Here is a 20,609-nt window from a genome sequence, read left to right as displayed (position 1 = left end):
ATGTCAGGCCTCGTGGGACCCCTACTTTGAGCAGATGACGATTCTTTTGGGCGTCAGTATTCTAATGTTGGGACCGGTATCCATTGTATGGAATGAAAGAAAGCCTTTACAATGCACACTAACTCTTCCTTTCCTCACGTACCAGACATAGGCCTATGCATACTTGTTTGTTTATTAGTGCAGACTCTCTCTGACTGCTTCGTGTATTTGGTATCTTTAAGACCATCCCTGAGGTCATGAATAAGATGTAAATAAGTTGTTGATAGAGTTTCGTTCACCAAGCTTTAGATTAAACGTGAGAACATCAGCCGGGCTCCTCAAAGACTCAACACTTAGCAACCATCAACCTTTTAGGCTGACTGACGATCATATCCCTCTGCTCACTTCGCAAAGAGAGATCTTCTAATTCTTCTGTTTGTTTACTCTAATCTTCCATGTTTAGCTTCAGATCAAAAGGGCAGGCTGCAGTAGCTACATATACTTTGGGACGGATACAGTGGATACAGACCCTTTGCCTTTTTCCACATTTTGTTAGGTTACAGCCTTACTCTGAAAGTGATTACATTTTTTCCTCATCAACCTACAGTGGATTGTACTTTAAAAGATGCAGCGTACTGCAGCACAGCTTGCATGGTGCCGCAGAATTCTGTGGCACGTTATTTAAGTGTCAGACATTTTTACCATTAATGCTAGTTAGTGCTAGTTTGACCACCAGAGGACATATTTGAGAAGGCATTTGATAGCCTTCAATAGTGGCTGTACTAGGGAATTTAAAAAAATAATCTAAGAACATAGTATATGGGTCGGATTTTAAGAAATGTTGTACACACAATACCCCATAATGACAAAGGAAAGACTCGTTTTTAGATTGTTTTTGCTAATTTATTAATAATAGAAAACTGAAATATCACATTTACATAAGTATTCAGACCCTTTACTCAGTACTTTTGTTGAAGCACCTTTGTCAGCGATTACAGCCTCGAGTCTTCCTGGGTATGACGCTACTAGTATGGCACACCTGCATTTGGGGAGTTTCTCCCATTCTTCTTTGCAGATCCTCTCAAGCTTTGTCAGGTTGGATGGGGAGCGTGGCTGAACAGCTATTTTTAGGTCTCTCCAGAGATGTAAGATTGGGTTCAAGTCCGGGCTCTGGCTGGGCCACTCAAGGACATTCAGAAACTTGTCCCGAAGTCACTCCTGTGTTGTCTTGGCTGTTTGCTTAGGATCATTGTCACGTTGGAAGGTGAACCTTCGCCCCAGTCTGAGGTCCTGAGCGCTCTGGAGCAGATTTTCATCAATGATCTCTCTGTACTTTGCTCAGTTCGTCTTTGCCTCAATCCTGACTAGTCTCCCAGTCCCTGCCGCTGAAAAATATCCCCACAACATGATGCTGCCACCACCACTCTTCACTGTAGGGATGGTGCCAGGTTTCCTCCAGAAGTGACACTTGACATTCAGGCCAAAGAGTTCAATCTTGGTTTCCTCAGACCAGAGAGTCTTGTTTCTCATGTTCTGAGAGTCTTTAGGTACGCCTTTTGGCAAACTCCAAGCGGTCTGTCATGTGCTTTTACTGAGGAGTGGCTTCTGTCTGACCACTCTACAATAAATGCCTAATTGGTGGAGTGCTGCAGAGATGGTTGTCCTTCTGAAAGAGTCTCCCATCCCCACCGAGGAACTCTAGAGCTCTGTCAGAGAGACATTCGGGTTCTTGGTCACCTCCCTGACCAAGGCCCTTCTCCCCCGATTGCTCAGTTTGGCCGAGCGGCCAGCTGTAGGAAGTGACTTGGTGGTTCCAAACTTATTCCATTTAAGAATGGAGGCCGGTGTGTTCTTGCGGGCCTTCAATGCTGCAGAAATGTTTTGGTACCCTTCCCCAGATCTGTGCCTTGGCACGATCCTGTCTCTACGGACATGCACTGACATGCACTGTCATCTGTGGGACCTTATAAAGACCGGCGTGTGCCTTTCCAAATCATTGACCACAGGTGGACTCCAATCATGTTTTATAAACATCTCAAGGATGATCAATGGAAACAGGATGCACCTGAGCTCAATTTCGAGTCTCATACTGTAGCAAAGGGTCTGAATACTTATGTAAGTATGGTATTTCTGATTTTAATACATTTGCAAAATTTCTAAAAACCCGTTTTCGCTTTGAATTATGGGGTACTGTGTGTAGATTGCTAAGGAAATTGTTTTATTTAATCTATTTGAGAATAAGGCTGTAACGTAACAAAATGTGGAAAATGTCTTTCGGACGTCACTGTATATACCGATTTGATTCTTGTAGAAAATAACTTAAATGCCTCATGAGCTTAGTTCAACTGTTGTACTTCATCGGGACTCAAAATACAGTAGAAGCTTGATTCACTCCAATGTTTGTAAACAAAGTAAATGTAAACAAACACTGTATAGCCTCAAAATATGGTTTAAACTATACATTTGATATCATGGATGGTCAGTACTTGCATCTATAGCTCTGTCTATGAATTTGAGAGTGGTTACATTTCTTTAGCCCCATCCCTCAGTTTTTATGCGAATCAGTGGTGAGGAGGGCGCTTTGTTATTGTTTCAACTGCTGCTTCCCGCTTTAAGCCCGATTGCGTGCAGACGGTGAGGCCTGGTGGGTAGAGCCTTGGAAATTAAGCTGTCCATTCTCCTTTACTCCCTAATAAACCACTGCTGTATCCTGATGCTGGGTTTTATAGGAGGTATAGGAGATGATCCAGACCAGGGTCGTACACCAGGATCCTGTTCACTAGGCACGAAATGGAAGAAAATGGGCCGATACTATCTGAACTTGCCCAATGAGAAACGCTTGTTTTCAACATTTTGCAACGTTTTGCCCTAATGAATACAAGCCATGTCATGGCTGATGAGAATGTTGGGAGCGGGGGTTGTTCATTGGTTTACAGGGAGAGGGGATGGGATAGCAAGAGGAATATGGCAGTGGACATGGTCTTTGGGTCCATGCCAGTTCTTACTAGGGATCACTGCGATTTGCACACTGGAGCGTACAGCGCTCAGGAAACTGCGGCGCCGCAATTTACATGCAGTTAAGCAGCCGGTTGGAGGGAGGGATACAGGAAGGGATGGAGGGAGGAAGGGAGAGGGGAGAACATCACGCAGCGTTACTGAGATGGTTCTGTGAATCCCTGGGTCCTTTGAACAGGACAGTTCAATGGGTGTTCTTTCAAACACAGCTGAATAGCCTCCCTGATTCCCCAGCATGCTTTTGTGTGCCTGGCTGAAGGGTTAGGTGTTTTTATTTATTTAGAAGGTGCGCACAAATGGCTGCTTCTATCAGAGTTCAAAGCAACAAAAAGCTTTTGAACACCTCCGACTCTCAAACCTGCAGCTTGGAAGAGCTCAAATCAACAGGAGGTTTATTTTCAATAGTACTTGTATTTTTCTGGATGTTTTTCCACTTTGGCATCACTTTACAGAGGAGAAATTGCATTGCAGATGAATTGACCATGTCAATGGGGCTAGGCTTCTTCATATTATTACCATAGTTACCATAGTTTGGTGTTTTAGTTCCTTGTTGTGTGTGATGGAAACAGTATGTTGACTATTGAGCTGTGTGTGCCCCTCTTTTTGCTCACAATTTGAAAGCTTGTAAGCTGCTCTTGAATTCATGCTTGTTGTAATGTAACATACTTGTATAGTTCAGGATATTTTTTTATTATCATATTCTGTGTGTTATCATTCAAGAACATCTATGTTATACATGGATGGACCACCTTCCATCCTTTCAGTTGTCAAGTGATGCTTCAGTATATACTGCAACACTAGGTCGCCCTCTTGTGACTGTTTGTTGCACCTGCACCCTTCAGTATCCAGAATCCTCATCCACTCACTTGCCTGGCTGTTGATTCTCTGTTGTTTGGTTTTTATTTAACTGTGGGATGAAGTATTGCATTTTAATTAACTTAATTAAACATTGCTTGTTGAATTATCTCTAGTGTGTAGCAGAGAAAGGTTTTTGATTAACTTTCTACGATTACATTTAACCTCAGTGATTGTTTTTCCATTCACATTTAAGATATTAGATATTGTCATACCCTTTATTTCCTCAAAATTAATCTATTCATTATGTTTGTACCCCAATATAAAGCTCTGCATCAATTGACATCTAGGTAATGCACTTTCCCCTGCTGACCCAGGATGGACACAGTTGGCCACAGTTTCACAAACTCGCATCCGGATGTACAGTAGACAGAAAATCTCCGATGTTCCATTGAAATAGAAGTGGTCATTTGCACATGCTAGAAAAATAACAGAAAGGCCTGCACACTGTACGTTCCTAATGACCACCTAATGACCAACATTTCGATCCATAAGTTCTTTGTTAGGTCAAACTAATGATATTCCATAGAAACGGTGTGAGTGAATCTCTGCCTTTTGTCTTTCTCATCTCAGGTGATCATCTACCAAGGTGGCCAAGTGTTCAGTCTAGCCAACCACTTAAATGGCCGGGTGGGTTTCGTGGCCACCATGCCGAGTACAAGTGCCTCTATCTTCATCAACAACACCCAGCTGTCAGACACGGGGACCTACCAGTGCCTGGTCAACAACCTCCCCGACAGAGGGGGGCGCAACATCGGGGTCATCGGCCTCACCGTGCTGGGTAAAACACACTCTGCTGCATTAGAATTACAATTAAGGGGTTGCATACTATGCACATATAGCCTGGCAACTCTAACTTGACTACAGACCAGGCTACAGTGCATAGCCTACTGTGATAAAATGGATGCATTAAAACTAGGAAGAGTAAACGCATTGCATATTGTAAGAATTCTATTGTATGACATTTATTTTGACAAATAAGTGTGCTAAGCTGGTTTTAAAGAGGACTCTTTATAGCATGTTGGGACACCACAGTTCTGTATGTGTATACTATAAGAACAAGACCTGCTTTAGATAGGAGCATCTGATAAATTACTCAAATGTAACGTAACATGTAAGACTCGATGCCTCTTCAGGAGGCTAGGACCTGTCTGTGCTGATTGCTAAGGTACTAACTATACCCCTCTATCTCCTTTCTGTCTCTCCAGTGCCCCCGTCGGTGCCCTCATGCCGTGTCCAGGGCACGCTGGACGTGGGCGCTGACATCATGCTGATGTGCAGCAGCGAGGAGGGGATCCCCACGCCCAGCTACACCTGGGTGAAACTGGAGTCGCTGCCCAAGCTGCCCCACACCGCCATGCAAGGTATTAAACCCCTGGCCGTGGGCGTGCCCTTTTGCCCCACCTTCGCTGGTAAATCAAGTATCTTTGGTAACGTCACCGTGGCTTCCGCCCACCCGCCCCCCAACTCTGCCCCTCAGTGTGCCACCACCCACCCTGGTCCAGTTCAGGGCCTGCATTCACAAAGCATCTCAGAGTAGGAGTGCTGATATAGGATCAGCTGGTCAACAGTTCCAGTCATTTTATTCATTATGATCTACAAGGCAAACTGATCCTATATCACCACTCTACTCTGAGACTTTTCTTCTGAATACGGACCCAGTTTTGTGTGTGTGTGTGTGTGAGCCGTGCAGTGGCCTCTCCTCTCTCTCTCCAGCTGTGTCATCACAGCACAGTGTGATTCTTACCGTACTACACTACTGCTCACTTCAACACAAGGCTACCCTCCACAAGGACTAATCGGCTTAGGTTTCCTTCATCACTCCTCCTCCTGCCTGTCTGTGTTGTTTTACACAGTAGATATCAACTGTACCAACACTGTCACCATGATATCTGTCTGCAAAACAGCCCATGTTGCAGAGAAGAGGTTAGGGGTGAAATCTAGGCCAGGAATCTGGATTAAGTGATTATGTGGTTTGTTCCAAGCTCCTATGGTAGCCTTTTCTTAAAGGCAGTAGTGTAATATAACGTAATACTCCATACATTATCAGACGTATGAACAACGGCGCTGTAATTTAGTTTATATCAGCAAGGCACAGAAATATAATGTGTATATATAATGTACACCAGCCATTTTACGGTAAGTGATTTGGTGCCCTCTATTGGGTTTTTGCCAGTAGTCCCAGTTACAGTACCATATCCTAAAGCAAGTTGAATAAAGCTGTTATGTAAAGTAACATATCTGCATAATACTAAATAAGATGTGCTCAACAATAATTTCCACTGCCTAAATGATTTTGAAATGATTTTGGTTATTTCAATTATGTAAGTAATGTATGAATGTTTTGGAACACGTTTACAAGCAAATGGTTCCATGAATTATTAGTCCTAAAGGAATTTCATTCATATTTAATCCCAATGTATTTTAATTAGATGTTTTTATGTCTTGTCTATTTGTTCTGAGATTGTGGATGGTGTTCCCCGGTGATGTTTTAACCCTAGACTGGCATGGTTTGTGTTTAAACCCCAGACCAGATGCAAGGGACCGTAACACTGAGGAACATCAGTGCCAGTACCTCTGGTCTGTACCAGTGTACAGCCTCCAACGCCATCGCCAAGAGCACCTGTCTACTCAACCTGCAGGTTGTGGCACGTAAGTACCCAACATAATGATGACATAAGCAGGGCTTTGTGCAGTACCACTCGAAATAAAACATTTTAAAAAACACTAATCGGAACTTATCAATGTTAAATCCTTGGACCTGATTTTATTGTTCAAAATTATTTCACTCTGGATATACTCCTCAAGGATTTATTTTTTAATTTTTTAATTTGTATTTTTTTTAAAAAGTAGATCAGCTTTAATATTGCAGATAGACTGTGGCTTCTATCAACATAATTGTCTGCATCATTTCCAATACCCCATATATATTTTTTGTAAATATATACAGTACAAGTTAAAACCTACTCATTCAAGGGTTTTCTACATTGTAGAATAATAGTGAAGACATCACAACTATGAAATAACATGTGGAATCATGTACACTACCGTTCAAAAGTTTGGTGTCACTTGTCCATTAAAATAACATAAAATTGATCCAGAAATATAATGTAGACATTGTTAATGTTGTAAATGTCTATTGTAGCTGGAAACGGCTGCTTTTTAATGGAATAGTGACGTAAGCGTACAGAGGCCCACTTTCAACAACCATCATTCCTGTGTTCCAATGGCACGTTGTGTTAGCTAATCCAAGTTAATCATTTTAAAAGGCTAATTGATCATTAGAAAACCCAATAAAACTGGCTTCTTTAGACTAGTTGAGTATCTGGAGCATCAGCATTTGTGGGTTCGATGGCCAGAAACAAAGAACTTTCTTCTGAAACTCGTCAGTCTATTCTTGTTCTGAGAAATGAAGGCTATTCCAGGCAAGAAATTGGCAAGAAACTGAAGCTCTCGTACAACGATGTGTACTACTCCCTTCACTGAACAGTGCAAACTGGCGCTAACCAGAATAGAAAGAGGAGTGGGAGGCCCCGGTGCACAGCTGAGCAATAGGACAAGTACATTAGAGTGTCTAGTTTGAGAAACAGATGCCTCAAAAGTCCTCAACTGGCAGCTTCATTAAATAGTATCTGGAAAACACGAGTCTCAACGTCAACAGTGAAGAGGCGACTCCGGGATGCTGGCCTTCTAGGCAGAGTTGCAAAGAAAAAGCCATATCTCAGACTGGCCAATATAAATGGGCAAAAGAACACAGACACTGGACAGAGGGACTCTGCCTAGAAGGCCAGCATCCTGGTGTCGCCTCTTTTAGAAGAAAGTTCTTTGTTTCTGGTCATTTTGAGCCTGTAATCGAACCCACAAATGCTGATGCTCCAGATACTCAACTAGTCTAAAGAGGCCAGTTATATTGCTTCTTTAATCAGGACAACGGTTTTCAGCTGTGCTAACGTAATTGCAAAAGTATTTTCTAATGATCAATTAGCTTTTTAAAATGATGGACTTGGATTAGCTAACACAACGTGCCATTGGAACACAGGAGTGATGGTTACTGAAAATGGGCCTCTGTACCCCTATGTAGATATCCATTAGAAATCAGCCGTTTCCAGCTACAATACTCATTTACAACATTAACAATGTCTACACTGTATTTCTGACAAATTTGATGTTATTTTAAATGGACAAAAAATGTGCTTTTCTTACTAAAACAAGGACATTTCTAAGTGACCCCAAACAATTGAAGGGTAGTGTAGTAACCAAAAAGTGTTAAATAAATCAAATCATATATTTTAGATTCTAGATTCTTCAAAGTAGCCAAACTTTGCCTTGATGACAGCTTTACACAATCTTGGCATTCTCTCAACAAGCTTAATCTGGAAGGCTTTTCCAACAGTCTTGAAGGGGTTCCCACATGCTGAGTACTTGTTGGCTGCTTGTCCTTCACTTCCCAGTCCAACTCATCCCAAACCATCTCAATTGGGTTGAGGTCGGGTGATTGTGGAGGCCAGGTCATCTGATGCAGCACTCCAACACTCTCCTTCTTGGTCAAATAGCCCTTACACAGCCTGGAGGTGTGTTGTGTCATTGTCCTGTTGAAAAACAAATGATAGTGGGACTAAGTGCAAACCAGATGGGATGGCGTATTGCTGCAGAATGCTGTGGTAGCCATGCTGGTTAAGTATGCCTTGAATTCTAAATAAATCACTGAGTGTCACCAGCAAAGCACCACCACACCATCACACCTCCTCCATGCTTCAAGGTGGGAACTACACATGCAGAGATCATCCATTCGCCTACTCTGCGTCTCACAAAGACACAGCGGTTGGAACCAAAAATCTCACATTTGGATTCATCAGACCACAGGACAGATTTCCACCTGTCTAATGTCCATTGCTCGTGTTTCTTGACCCAAGCAAGTCTCGTCTTCTTATTGGTGTCCTTTAGTAGTGGTTTCTTTGCAGCCTTTTGACCTGCTGCAATCTGAGGTGGAGTTCACTTTAAGGAACGTATCCTCTGCAGCAGAGATAACTCTGGGTCTTCCTTTCCTGTGGTGGTCATCATGAGAGCCATTTTCACCATAGCGCTTGATGGTTTTTGTGACTGCACTGCAAATTTTCCGTATTGACTGACCTGTCTTTAGGTAATGATGGACTGTCATTTCTCTTTGCTTATTTGAGCTGTACTTGCCATAATATGGACTTGGTCTTTTACCAAATAGGGCTATCTTCTGTATATCACCCCTACCTCGTCACATCACAACTGATTGGCTCAAACAAGACACTCCTGCTAATTGAAATGCATTCCATGAAGCTGGCTGAGAGAATGCCAAGAGTGTGCAAAGCTGTCATCAAGGCAAAGGGTGGCTAATTTGAATTATCTAAAATATATTTTGATTTGTTTAACACTTTTTTTGTTTACTACATGATTCCATATGTGTTATTTCATAGTTTTGATGTCTTCACTATTAATCTACTGTAATGATGTGCGCTGAGAGCCGGGAAGCAAGTTCAGGGAGTGAGTGTTTTAATAAAATAAACAGAGCATAATACAAAACAAGATCCTCAAACAACGCACAGACATGAAACAGAAACAATGACGACTGGGGAAGGAACCACAGGGAGTGACATATATAAGGGCAGGTAATTAAGGAAGTGATGGAGTCCAGGTGAGTCTGACGACGCGCAGGTGTGCATAACGATGGTGACAGGTGTGCGCCATAACGAGCAGCCTGGTGACCTAGAGGCCTGAGAGAGAGCACACGTGACATCTACAATGTAGAAAATAGTAAATATAACGAAAACCCTTGAATGACTAGGTGTGTCCAAACCTTTTACTGGTTCTGTATTTTCTTTTGTAAATGTTCTTTATTATTTTCCCCTCACCATACCCCCCCTCCCCAAATTGGAGTAAATTAATGGACAACAATAATTTGTCTTCCACTTCCAGCTTATACATACTACATACATTTCATGGACAGTCAATTTTACATTAGTTATATTTTGTTTGTTTTTTAGTCCTATCCTTCAGCGACTCCAGGAAAACGTTGTTCCCACGCTCCCCCTCTCCCAATTCCACCCCTGCCAGTGGGTAGTAACACTGTCACCTGAGTTATTATGCTGCTACTGCACTCGCCTGACCCTGCCTTAGAGTAGTCAGTCGCTGACACCAGTGGCAAATTTAGTGACTGGCTCATTTGGGGTTTGTGACTGTCAAGGAGTAAATGGCATGCCACCGGTTGTCACCGTTTGTCACCCGCGGGGCAGCTGTGGCTGTTGTGAGTGCTCTGACAGAGGCACGGGGGGCTGTCTGTATGTCTGTCTGTCAGGGAGTTAGATCAGTAGAGTGATCCTATAAAATCTTTATCGCCACTCAGCAATCTGTTCAGCAGTCAACAACGACAGCATCATTCTCCCAGCGTATGTTGCAGCATGTATGGTTAAACACCTTCCACTGTACTACTCTCTCTGATCTGTAGGAACAAAATACTGACCTAAACGGCCCTCATAGTGGAAATGGCTAGTATTAATACACATCTGTTGTGGGTTTTTAAAACTCACTAACACATCGTTTTCTGATAAAAGCACAATGGTACAGGTATCATAGATATTATGGTTCAGATATTATGCAAAAATTCAAACATCATCATAGACATCCAAATGAAATCCCACTTCAGTCCAAGTAAATCTTTCCTCCAATCCACTATGGTAGCATAATAGAGCCATTTGCATCCATGGATATATTCAATGTACCTTATTAACATATTGGTGCATGTAGCTTTGTTGGCACAAATGAAAAGTTGCCTGATCAAATAGACAGGGACCACTGTGTGTATTTAACTCATTAAGAAATATTCACAGACAGCACAAACTCCCTGTGAACACAGCTTTTCTTCTCCATCCCTCCCTCCGTGCTTCCCTCTTCAAAGTGTTTACCTGGGGGGGGTGGTGAGTGAGGACATCATTATAGGTCCTGGAGAACCACGGGGCATTTTGTTGGCGTTCAACCAAAGCTCCTCAATGTTTTATTCATGTCATAATGCAGGGCTTACTCGAGTGGCTTCATGCCACGGATGAATAGGTGTTTGTGCTGAGTTTCAGGAGCTAGCAGTAGCTGTTGTAGAGGCATGACCGATCGTGTGTGATCTAGGTCCCGTTCATTAGGGAAAACCGAACAAAACGTTATGTATTGTTAAACAAGCGTTTCATATTTGAGAGGTTCAGGTAGTTCATTTTTTTCTGTTTTGTACTTAATGAACATGACCCCAGGACTTAGTCTCTCTCTCTCTCTCCCTCCCCTGGTCCTTCAGCCCAGCCCCAGAGTGTGGGTCTCATAGCTGGCACCATCGCCACGGGCGTGTTGGCTGTCATCATCTGCTCTCTACTGGTGCTGGTGACACTCTTCTACTGGAAGAACAAGAACAAATACGAGGAGGAGGAGATACCCAACGAGATCAGGTGGGTTTTCCATTGACTTCCTGCTTTCTTCCATTTTCCGCACCTCTCTGTCCATCTATAGCAACACACTAGTCTAAACATTAGACTTTGAACTCACCGCATCTGTTCTGGTGCCGTGCATTTGATAGGCTACATAGACTATGTAGTCGACAAGTGTTGAAAACAGACATATACTGTATCTTTGAAATTGGATGATTACCCTTTTGAAGTTAGTTTTATCCAGTTCTATCCATTTGTTAAGGTGTTCAAACTTTTCTTCATCGCACCCCAATTTGTCATTTCAAATACTATGTGAATTCTCTGTCGCTTGTATTAATGGCCTGCTATTCTTCCTCTAAATTACTTCATAAATCAATTTGAAGATAAATCATTGTTGAAATGTTTCAGCTCTGAGCGAGTGGGATAACATCTGCCTCATTTGGGTGTTGATAATGTCCCTGAATTTAAATGTGGTCTCAGTGTGGTGCCTCTGCACTTAATACCACTGACAATTCAAACAAAAATGGAAACACAATGTATCAGGACCAAGCTGTGGAAGTGAATGTCACTCCTCATAGAGTGATACAAAGTTTAAACCATTTTTTTTTTATTCCAGTTTTAACCACTTGTCTTTATTTTATTTTGGCCATTCCAATCATTACAAGCACTATTCCGACTAATAGGATACCAAGTATTGCATTTATAATATCATGAAACACAACAGGCCACTGTGGCTCATCTGAGGCCAGAAGTAAATATTATCTCTCTGGCTAATGTAGGTGTGCCAAAAGGTGCCCCATACTGTAGCTGTTTAACTATACATTTGTAAGATAAGTCATGCACATTGCATGTTCATTTAATAGACTGTCTGACTTAAATCCTTTTTGATATCAGAGACATCCACATCGGTATCAGGTCCACTAAGTTTTATCTGCGACTGTTCAAAACAGTGTTCTATCTAATTAGTGGAGATCAAACACAAAACCTTCTTGGAAATGTTTTTACATGAAACATTTGCAGTAAGGAACACTGACTGCTCAGACTGGTGTTGCAAATGGATTTGCTTATTTAAATGTTCATAACCTTGAAATAAACTTCTTCTTTTTTTAAACAAATCCCACTATTTGAGTCCATTTCCGACTAGCGTTTTCATTGACAGCTCAGTCAAACATGAAGAAGACAAAAAAGAAAACCCAGTAGAACGTAAGCTGCAGATGACTTCATAGGGCAATGACTGAACAGTCAGAATTAGAAGGGAAACCTAATTGTGTATTAAGATGATATTTGGATGTTGCAACACACTTGTTAACGTAAAAGCACCAAATACGTACACTACCGTTCAAAAGTTTGGGGTCACTTAGAAATGTCCTCGTTTTTGAAAGAAAATCACTTTTTTTTATGTCCATTAAAATAACATCACATTGATCAGAAATACAGTGTAGACATTGTTAATGTTGTAAATTACTATTGTAGTTGGAAACAGCAGATTTTTTTAAATGGAATATCTACATAAGCGTACAGAGGCCCATTATCACCAACCATCACTCCTGTGTTCCAATGGCACGTTGTGTTCGCTAAAAAAAAACATTTAGCAATTATGTTAATACAGCTGAGTCCTCAACTGGCAGCTTCATTAAATAGTATCTGCAAAACACCAGTCTCAACGTCAACAGTGAATTGGCAACTCCGGGATACTGGCCTTCTAGGCAGAGTTGCAAAGAAAGAGCCATATCTCAGACTGGCCAATAAAAATAAAAGATTAAGATGGTCAAAAGAACACAGACACTGGACAGAGGAACTCTGCCTAGACGGCCAGCATCCCGGAGTCGCCTCTTCACTGTTGACGTTGAGACTGGTGTTTTGCGGGTACTATTTAATGAAGCCAGTTGAGGACTTGTGAGGTGTCTGTTTCTCCAACTAGACACTCTAATGTACTTGTCCTCTTGCTCAGTTGTGCACCTAGGCCTCCCACTCCTCTTTGTATTCTGGTTATGGCCAGTTTGCTCTGTTCTGTGAAGGGTGTAGTTCACAGCGTTGTACGAGAGCTTCAGTTTCTTGGCAATTCCTCGCATGGAATAGTCTTCAATTTTCAGAACAAGAATAGACTGATGAGTTTCAGAAGAAAGTTCTTTGTTTCTGGCCATTTTGAGCCTGTATTCGAACCCACAAATGCTGATGCTCCAGATACTTAAATAGTCTAATGCCGGACAGTTTTATTGCTTCTTTAAATCAGAACAGTTTTCAGCTGTGCTAACATAATTGCCAGAGGGTTTTCTAATGATCAATTAGCCTTTTAAAATGATTCACTTGGATTAGCTAACACAACATGCCATTGGAACACAGGAGTGATGGTTGCTGAAAGTGGGCCTCTGTACACTTATGTAGATATTCCATAAAAAATCTGCCGTTTCCAGCTACAATAGTCATTTAATACATTAACAATGTCTACACTGTATTTCTGATCAATTTGATGTCATTTTATTGGTAAAAAAAAAGGTTTTTCTTTCACAAACAAGGACATTTCTAAGTGACCCCAAACTTTTGAACGGTAGTGTATGTCACATATGATGGAAATACGATAAAGAGTGACATATTACTCTTACAATTCAAGAGATTGAATTGGATATGAAAAACTGTTAAAACCCTATAGTGACCTCCCTGTGCCCTTTGTGCTTTACAGGGAGGACGACCTGCCCCCTAAGAGGTCGTCTTCAGTGAAAGCGTTTCACGCCGACGCCTCATCCTCTGAGAACGACACCCTGACGTCCACCAACACCTACAACAGCCGCTATTGGCACAACCCCAAACCCAACTACGACACCAACTCCTACACCCGCTACAACGGCGACACGCGCCAGACGTTCTCTACGGGGCAGGCGGGTCACACAGGTCAAACGGGGGGACATGCAGCTCACACAGGACACGGGACGCTAGCTCCGCCGGGCTCCGCACCCCTGGCCCGCCAGGCCTACTCTAATGGTAGCCACACACTCCCCCCGCCCAAGACTCTGGTGGTCACCACCAACTCCGCCCCCTCCCCTCCCACCATGGTGCGTAGCAATGGCTCGGTGAGCCTGAAGCCCGTGACGGTGGCATCGCATGGCGGGTACACACACTCGTACGCCGTAAGCCAGGCCACACTGGAGCGCATGGGCGCCGTGCCCGTCATGGTGCCAGCCCAGAGCAGAGCAGGCTCTCTGGTCTAAAGTAAACTGTTACTGGGCTGAACCAGCCTGCCTCCCCACTTCATCTAATGCCAACGTCTCCAAGTACAGGACCCCATTTAAAAGCAGCTCCAGGTGTTCTATTCCTATTGGTTGGTTTTGTATTTCTTCTTGGGTGTGCTTGTCTCGCACTCGTTCCTTGGATTAAATGGCTGTAACCAATGGGATTATCGCACAAAAGTTACACATAATCTCCAGACTTTTCAGGTGATTGTGGCTGTGGGTTTTGGACTCATCACGACAGTGAGCATTAACCGTTTAATGTCTGTTTTAACCACATCTAGACACTCCGAATCCTGCAAGTCCCCAGGGAGAGGCATCCGATCGTGCATGTATATTCCATTGAAAACTAACAGCCAGATTCTTGCTATTATTTCATATCACTCAGCTAATTGCGGTGATAATAATTGTTTCGTATCTTTAAAAAATGACAGAGATGTTCTTTGATTCACTGCAGTGGTCTTACATGAACAGAACCATGACAGTGGGAATGGCCTTAGAAGAGCAGAGAGTTACAGAAGGGATTTATGCTGAACTACCAAATAGCAGAGACACAGAATGGCACAACACAGTAGGCTGGTCCCGTAATTGGACAGGGGTTTTCGGATTCTGTCCGGTTAGTTCCAACTTCAGCATGTTCATTTGTTTTTGCACAGTAGCACACTTTCATCACCAACTCCTCTGAAGAAATGTCTTATTATAGAACAGTCTTACTGAATGCGTCCTCTGACCTCTACAGTGTTACGAATGGGAGAGGTATACCGTAGCCGCTCCAGCGCAAACTTGTAAGGGTTCAGCATTTTATATTGATTAGATCCAGTATTGATAATTATAGTTTTACCTCAAGATTCTATTATATATAAAATATAAAAAATAAACTTCCCCTGAAACTTGAATCTGCAGTTTGAGATATACTGACAGTGTCTATGGAAGTATGTGCTATCGTAAACATGCTGCTGATTCGTTTTTTTAACAAAATCCAAATCTCACATCGGTGCTGCTTTGACAATAAAACATCTTATTTCATACATCCTTTCTAAGAAAAAATGCTATTTAAAGGGGATTTCCCTTGAGAATGCTAACGATCACTGTTCTGTACCTACTGTCAATGTTGCAACTACTGGTAGGCTAGGTTGTGAATTAAAAAGAAATACTTTTATTTTATTCCCAATGGATGCATATTTTACAACTCGTGTGTCTTAACTCAAGTTCCAGCAGTGTTGTAAATTGTTGCTATTGAGGTAAGAATCAGAACGTTTCGGAGGGCCATATTTTTTGGGGGACAGTTTTTAGACCTGAAAACGGCCGATTTTATGTTTTATGTGAATTTTACAATATTATCTATCCTGCTCTTTGCATCGAAAGTCCTAGTAATATTCAACTTGATCTTTCACTTGAAAGACAATATTGATATTGTGTGATATTAAATCAAATTAAATAAAATGTTACAGCTCATTTTCGGGTAACCAAAAAAACACTTCACTCTTGAGAAAAAGCGCCTCCTGTATTTGGTGTCAGGATCGTTCTCCGTTCAGTCTACATAGACTGTACTCAATGATGTGCTGTGTTCTCTACAGTATGAATTTGGCCATTCAGTGTGCTCAAAGCTGAGTGTTATTGAAGTTCATTGAAATACGCTCCAGTAAGAATCCATTAGACGCATTCAATTGAACCTCCTCAAGTAAATCAACGAGGATGGTGAGCGCAACTTTCCGTCCTGAAGCAATAAAGACCAACCAGGTGAACCACATTAGGAGGACTTGTTGATGTACAAGATCTTTATCAAATGGTTCCTTTTCTCTCACACTCTGCTCATTGGCTTAGGTCCCTGCTCATTGGCTAATGTGTTATGTCTCATTCCATCTGTCAGGGAACCAAGATTATATTCATGACTTAATCATTCAAAAGATATTGCTTGATTTGAACTCAAATCGGCTATGACTAAAACACTGTTGGGTATGATCAGGTAATACTCACAACTTTGGAGCGTATTCTTTGCGTATGTTTGGCGTTCGGAGACTTGTTTCAACATCAGAGTGCATCCATATGATTTATGTATGTACTCTTATGTACAGTGCCTTCAGAAAGTATTTATACCCTTGAATTATTCCACATTTTGTTGTGTTACAGCCTGAATTTTTTGAAAAGGAAATACAGAAATATCTCATTTACATACTGTATGTATTCACACCCCTGAGTCAATACATGTTAGAATCACCTTTGCCAGTGATGACAGCTGTCAGACTTTCTGGGTAAGTCTCCAAGAGCTTTGCACACCTGGATTGTACAATACTTGAACATTATTATTTTCAAAGTTCTTCAAGCTGGTTGTAGATCATTGCTAGACAGCCATTTTCAAGTATTTCCATAGACTTGAAAGCATACCACTGCATACCAACCTGCATACTACTGCTGGCTTGCTTCTGAAGCTATGCAGAGTTGGTCCTGGTCAGTTCTTGGATGGGAGGCCAGATGCTGCTGGAAGTGGTGTTGGAGGGCCAGTAGGCGGCACTCTTTCCTCTGGTCTAAAAAAGATATCCCAATGCCCCAGGGCAGTGATTGGGGACACTGCCCTGTGTAGGGTGCTGTCTTTCGGATGGGACATTAAACGGGTGTCCTGACTCTCTGAGGTCATTAAAGATCCCATGACTCTTATCGTAAGAGTAGGGGTGTTAACCCTGGTGTCCTGGCTAAATTCCCAATCTGGCCCTCAAACCATCACAGTCACTTAATAATCACCAGTTTACAATTGGCTCATTAATCCCCCTCCTCTCCCCTGTAACTATTCCCCAGGTCGTTTCTGCAAATGAGAATGTGTTCTCAGGCAACTTACCTAGTAAAATAACAGATAAATAAAAAGATGTTCAAGCTGATTTGCTGTCAGCTGTCAGAACTATAACTTGGCCACTCAGGAACATTCACTGTGTTCTTGGTAAACAACTCCAGTGTAGATTTGGCCTTGTGTTTTAGGTTATTGTCCTGCTGAAAGTTGAATTCATCTTCCAGTGTCTGGTGGAAAGCAGACTGAACCAGGGTTTCCTCTAGGATTTTGCTTGTGCTTGGCTGAAAAACTCACTTGTCCTTAAAGATTGCAAACATACCCATAACATGATGCAGCCACCACTATGCTTGAAAATATGGAGAGTGGTACTCAGTAATGTGTTGTATTAAATTTGCTCCAAACATAACAATTTGTATTCAGGACAAAAAGTACATTGCTTTGCCACATTGCAGTGTAAATTTAGTGCTTTGTTGCAAACAGGATGCATGTTTGGAGTATTTGTATTCTGTACAGGTGTCCTTCTTTTCACTCAGCCAATTAGGTTAGTATTGTGGAGTAACTCAAATGTTGTTGATCCACCCTCAGGTTTCTCCTATCACACTAACTCTTAAAGTCACCATTGGACTCATGGTGAAATCCCTGAGAGCTTTCCTTCCTCTCTGGCAACTGAGTTAGGGAGGACACCTGTATCTTTGAAGTGACTTGGGTGTATTGATCCACCACCCAAAGTGTAATTAATAATTCCACCATGCTCAAAGGGATATTTAATATCTGCTTTGTTTTCACCCATCTACCATTAGGTGCCCTTGTTTGCGAGGCATTGGAAAACCTCCCTGGTCTTTGTGGTTGAATCTGTGTTTGAAATTCACTGCTCGACTGATTGTATGTGTGGGGTATTGTATGTGTGGGGTAAAGGGATGAGGTAGCCATTTAAAAAAAATCATGCTAAACACTAATATTTCACACAGAGTGAATCCATGCAACATATTGTTGGTATTGGTATTTTATTAGGATCCCCATTAGCTGTTGCAAAAGCAGCAGCTACTCTTCCTGGGGTCCACACAATACATGAAACATTACATAATACATAATATATGTGAGCACATTTTTACTCCTCAACTTATTTATGCTTGCCATAACAAAGGGGTTGAATAGTTATTGACTCAAGACACTCCTAATTTTCAGTTAATTAATTTGCGAACTTTTCTAAAAAACACAATTCCACTTTATGGAGCATTGTGTGTAGGCGAGTGACAAAAAAAGAATCCAAATTGAATCCATTTTAAATTCAGGCTGTAACACAACAAAACATGGGACAAGTCAAGTGAATACTTTCTGAGAAGGCAGTGTGTATGTACTCTGCTGAAAACCCGGGGTTGTTCACTAGCTTGTTGTGTCTGGTCAGACAGACAGACACATCTGCTCTTTATCTCTGAAAACTATTTTTAAAGAGCCACAGGTTCATGTCAGATGAGGCAAGGGTATCTGTTTCCTCGGTTAGACATCTCTTGGGGCGAATCCTAACTTCCACTTAAATGTTTACTTAGTCAAGCATTGATGTCAATGGGAGACTAAGTCAAAATTCAACTTAAAAGTTAGGATTTGTCCCTTAATGAACCTGGCCTGAAACACAACTACTTGAACTAAACCCAGACAAGTGATGGTGGATTGTCTGCTGTGGCCATAAGTTCATGTGTATATAGATATATTGCCAATAGTAAACATTGTAAATATGTAAAATATATATTGTGTTTAAAAGTTGGATTGATATGAAATATGACATTAACACTGGAAGTTGTAATTAATAAATATTGTTAATACATTCTAACTGTAGTTGTGTTAATTGACTTAGTCATTTTAAGACTTATTATTTTAGGAATACAGCTGATCTTATTGGTAGTATACACCGAGTATGCCAAACATTAGGAGTGTAACTGTATAGCTTCCGTCCCTCTCCCCAGCCCTACCTGGGCTCGAACCAGGGACCCTCTGCACACATCAACAGTCACCCTCGAAGCATCGTTACCCATCGCTCCACAAAAGCTGCGGCTCTTGCAGAGCAAGGGGAACCACTACTTCAAGGTCTCAGAGCGAGTGACGTCACCGATCGAAACGCTATTAGCGCGCACCACCGCTAACTAGCTAGCCATTTCACATCGGTTACAGGAGCACCTTCCTAATATTGAGTTACACCCATTTTGCCCTCAGAACAGCCTCAATTCGGCAGGGTATGGACTCGAAAAGGTGTCGAAAGTGTTCAATAGGGATGCTGGCCCATGTTGACTTCAATGCTTCCCACAGTTGTGTCAAGTTGGTTGGATGTCCATGCCATGAGACAATTGAGACTGAATTGAATGGATTGTGGATGTGTGCCATTCAGAGGGTGAATGGGCATGACATAAGATTCAAGTGCATTTAAATGGGGTATGGTAGTAGATACCAGGCTTGTGGTTTGTGTCAAAAACTGCAACACTGCTGGGTTTTTCACACTCAACAGTTTCCTGTGTGTATGAAGGATGGTCTACCACCCAAAAAACATCCAACCAACTTGACACAACTGTGGGAAGCAATGGAGTCAACATACTCATTATTGTTATTCACTGTGTATTTATTCCTTGTGACACTATTTCTTATTTGGTTTAATGAAACATAAAAATAAAAAAAATACAATTTAAATAATTACGACTGAATCTGGATCTGCAATAATTCTGAATAAGTAAGTGAATAGTTGCTGATGGATTTAGATTAGCCAAACACCCTGCAGTTAGTTTGAGTAATCAACTATATTTATATATTGGAGCAATGGCAAAAAGCATATTTAAAACACAATAATCCTCAAGGTATTGCTCACCATACTATGTCCTTTTCTTACCTTCCTCCTCCAAAGGAATCCTATGAGGGATATCGCTCAATAAGTGATTTTGCACTTGAGACAAGCGGTGTGAGCTATTGGGGGGGGGGGGGGGGTGAAGATTTTTGTTATTTATTGGGGACTTGGATAGCATGAAGCACAACATATGATCAACGTCCACACAACATATTACAACCTTCACACTGGGCCATAGCTCTTAAAGGGTTGGTTATGGCTGTGTTTTTATCCTCCCTGATCTCCCTGCTCTCTCCTTCTTAACCCTTATAAATGTATTTACAGCCAGGAATGACAATCTGGAGTATAATTTAAGCACCTGCCACTGTTGATCACTGCAGAAACCTTTTAACTTTATTAAACTGTCAGAGCATGGCCAGTCTTTTATGCCTGGCCATGGACATACAGAGTTTTACATGAGATGCCATAAATGTGGCCTTGCTGCTGCTATAAAT

The 20,609-nt window shown here is 41.8% G+C and overlaps 1 protein-coding gene across 1 annotated transcript in view; it reads left to right on the top strand.

Annotated features, from left to right (window-relative positions):
- Positions 1–19,123, top strand: part of LOC109909589 (immunoglobulin superfamily member 11-like) — a 114,999-nt gene extending 95,876 nt beyond the window's left edge. Inside the window, exons 3-7 of the mRNA XM_020508614.2 lie at positions 4,423–4,630; positions 5,058–5,213; positions 6,379–6,501; positions 11,156–11,303; positions 13,963–19,123. Coding sequence (XP_020364203.1) covers positions 4,423–4,630; positions 5,058–5,213; positions 6,379–6,501; positions 11,156–11,303; positions 13,963–14,488 — 1,161 coding nt within the window. The 3' untranslated portion in view covers positions 14,489–19,123. The remainder of the gene's footprint in view (positions 1–4,422; positions 4,631–5,057; positions 5,214–6,378; positions 6,502–11,155; positions 11,304–13,962) is intronic.
- Positions 19,124–20,609: the final 1,486 nt, after the last annotated feature.

The sequence above is a fragment of the Oncorhynchus kisutch genome, linkage group LG18 (genome assembly GCF_002021735.2).
Source record: "Oncorhynchus kisutch isolate 150728-3 linkage group LG18, Okis_V2, whole genome shotgun sequence".
Taxonomy (NCBI): Eukaryota; Metazoa; Chordata; class Actinopteri; order Salmoniformes; family Salmonidae; genus Oncorhynchus; species Oncorhynchus kisutch.
Note: the sequence above shows the minus strand (reverse complement) of the source record. Positions and strands in the feature narration are given on the sequence as shown.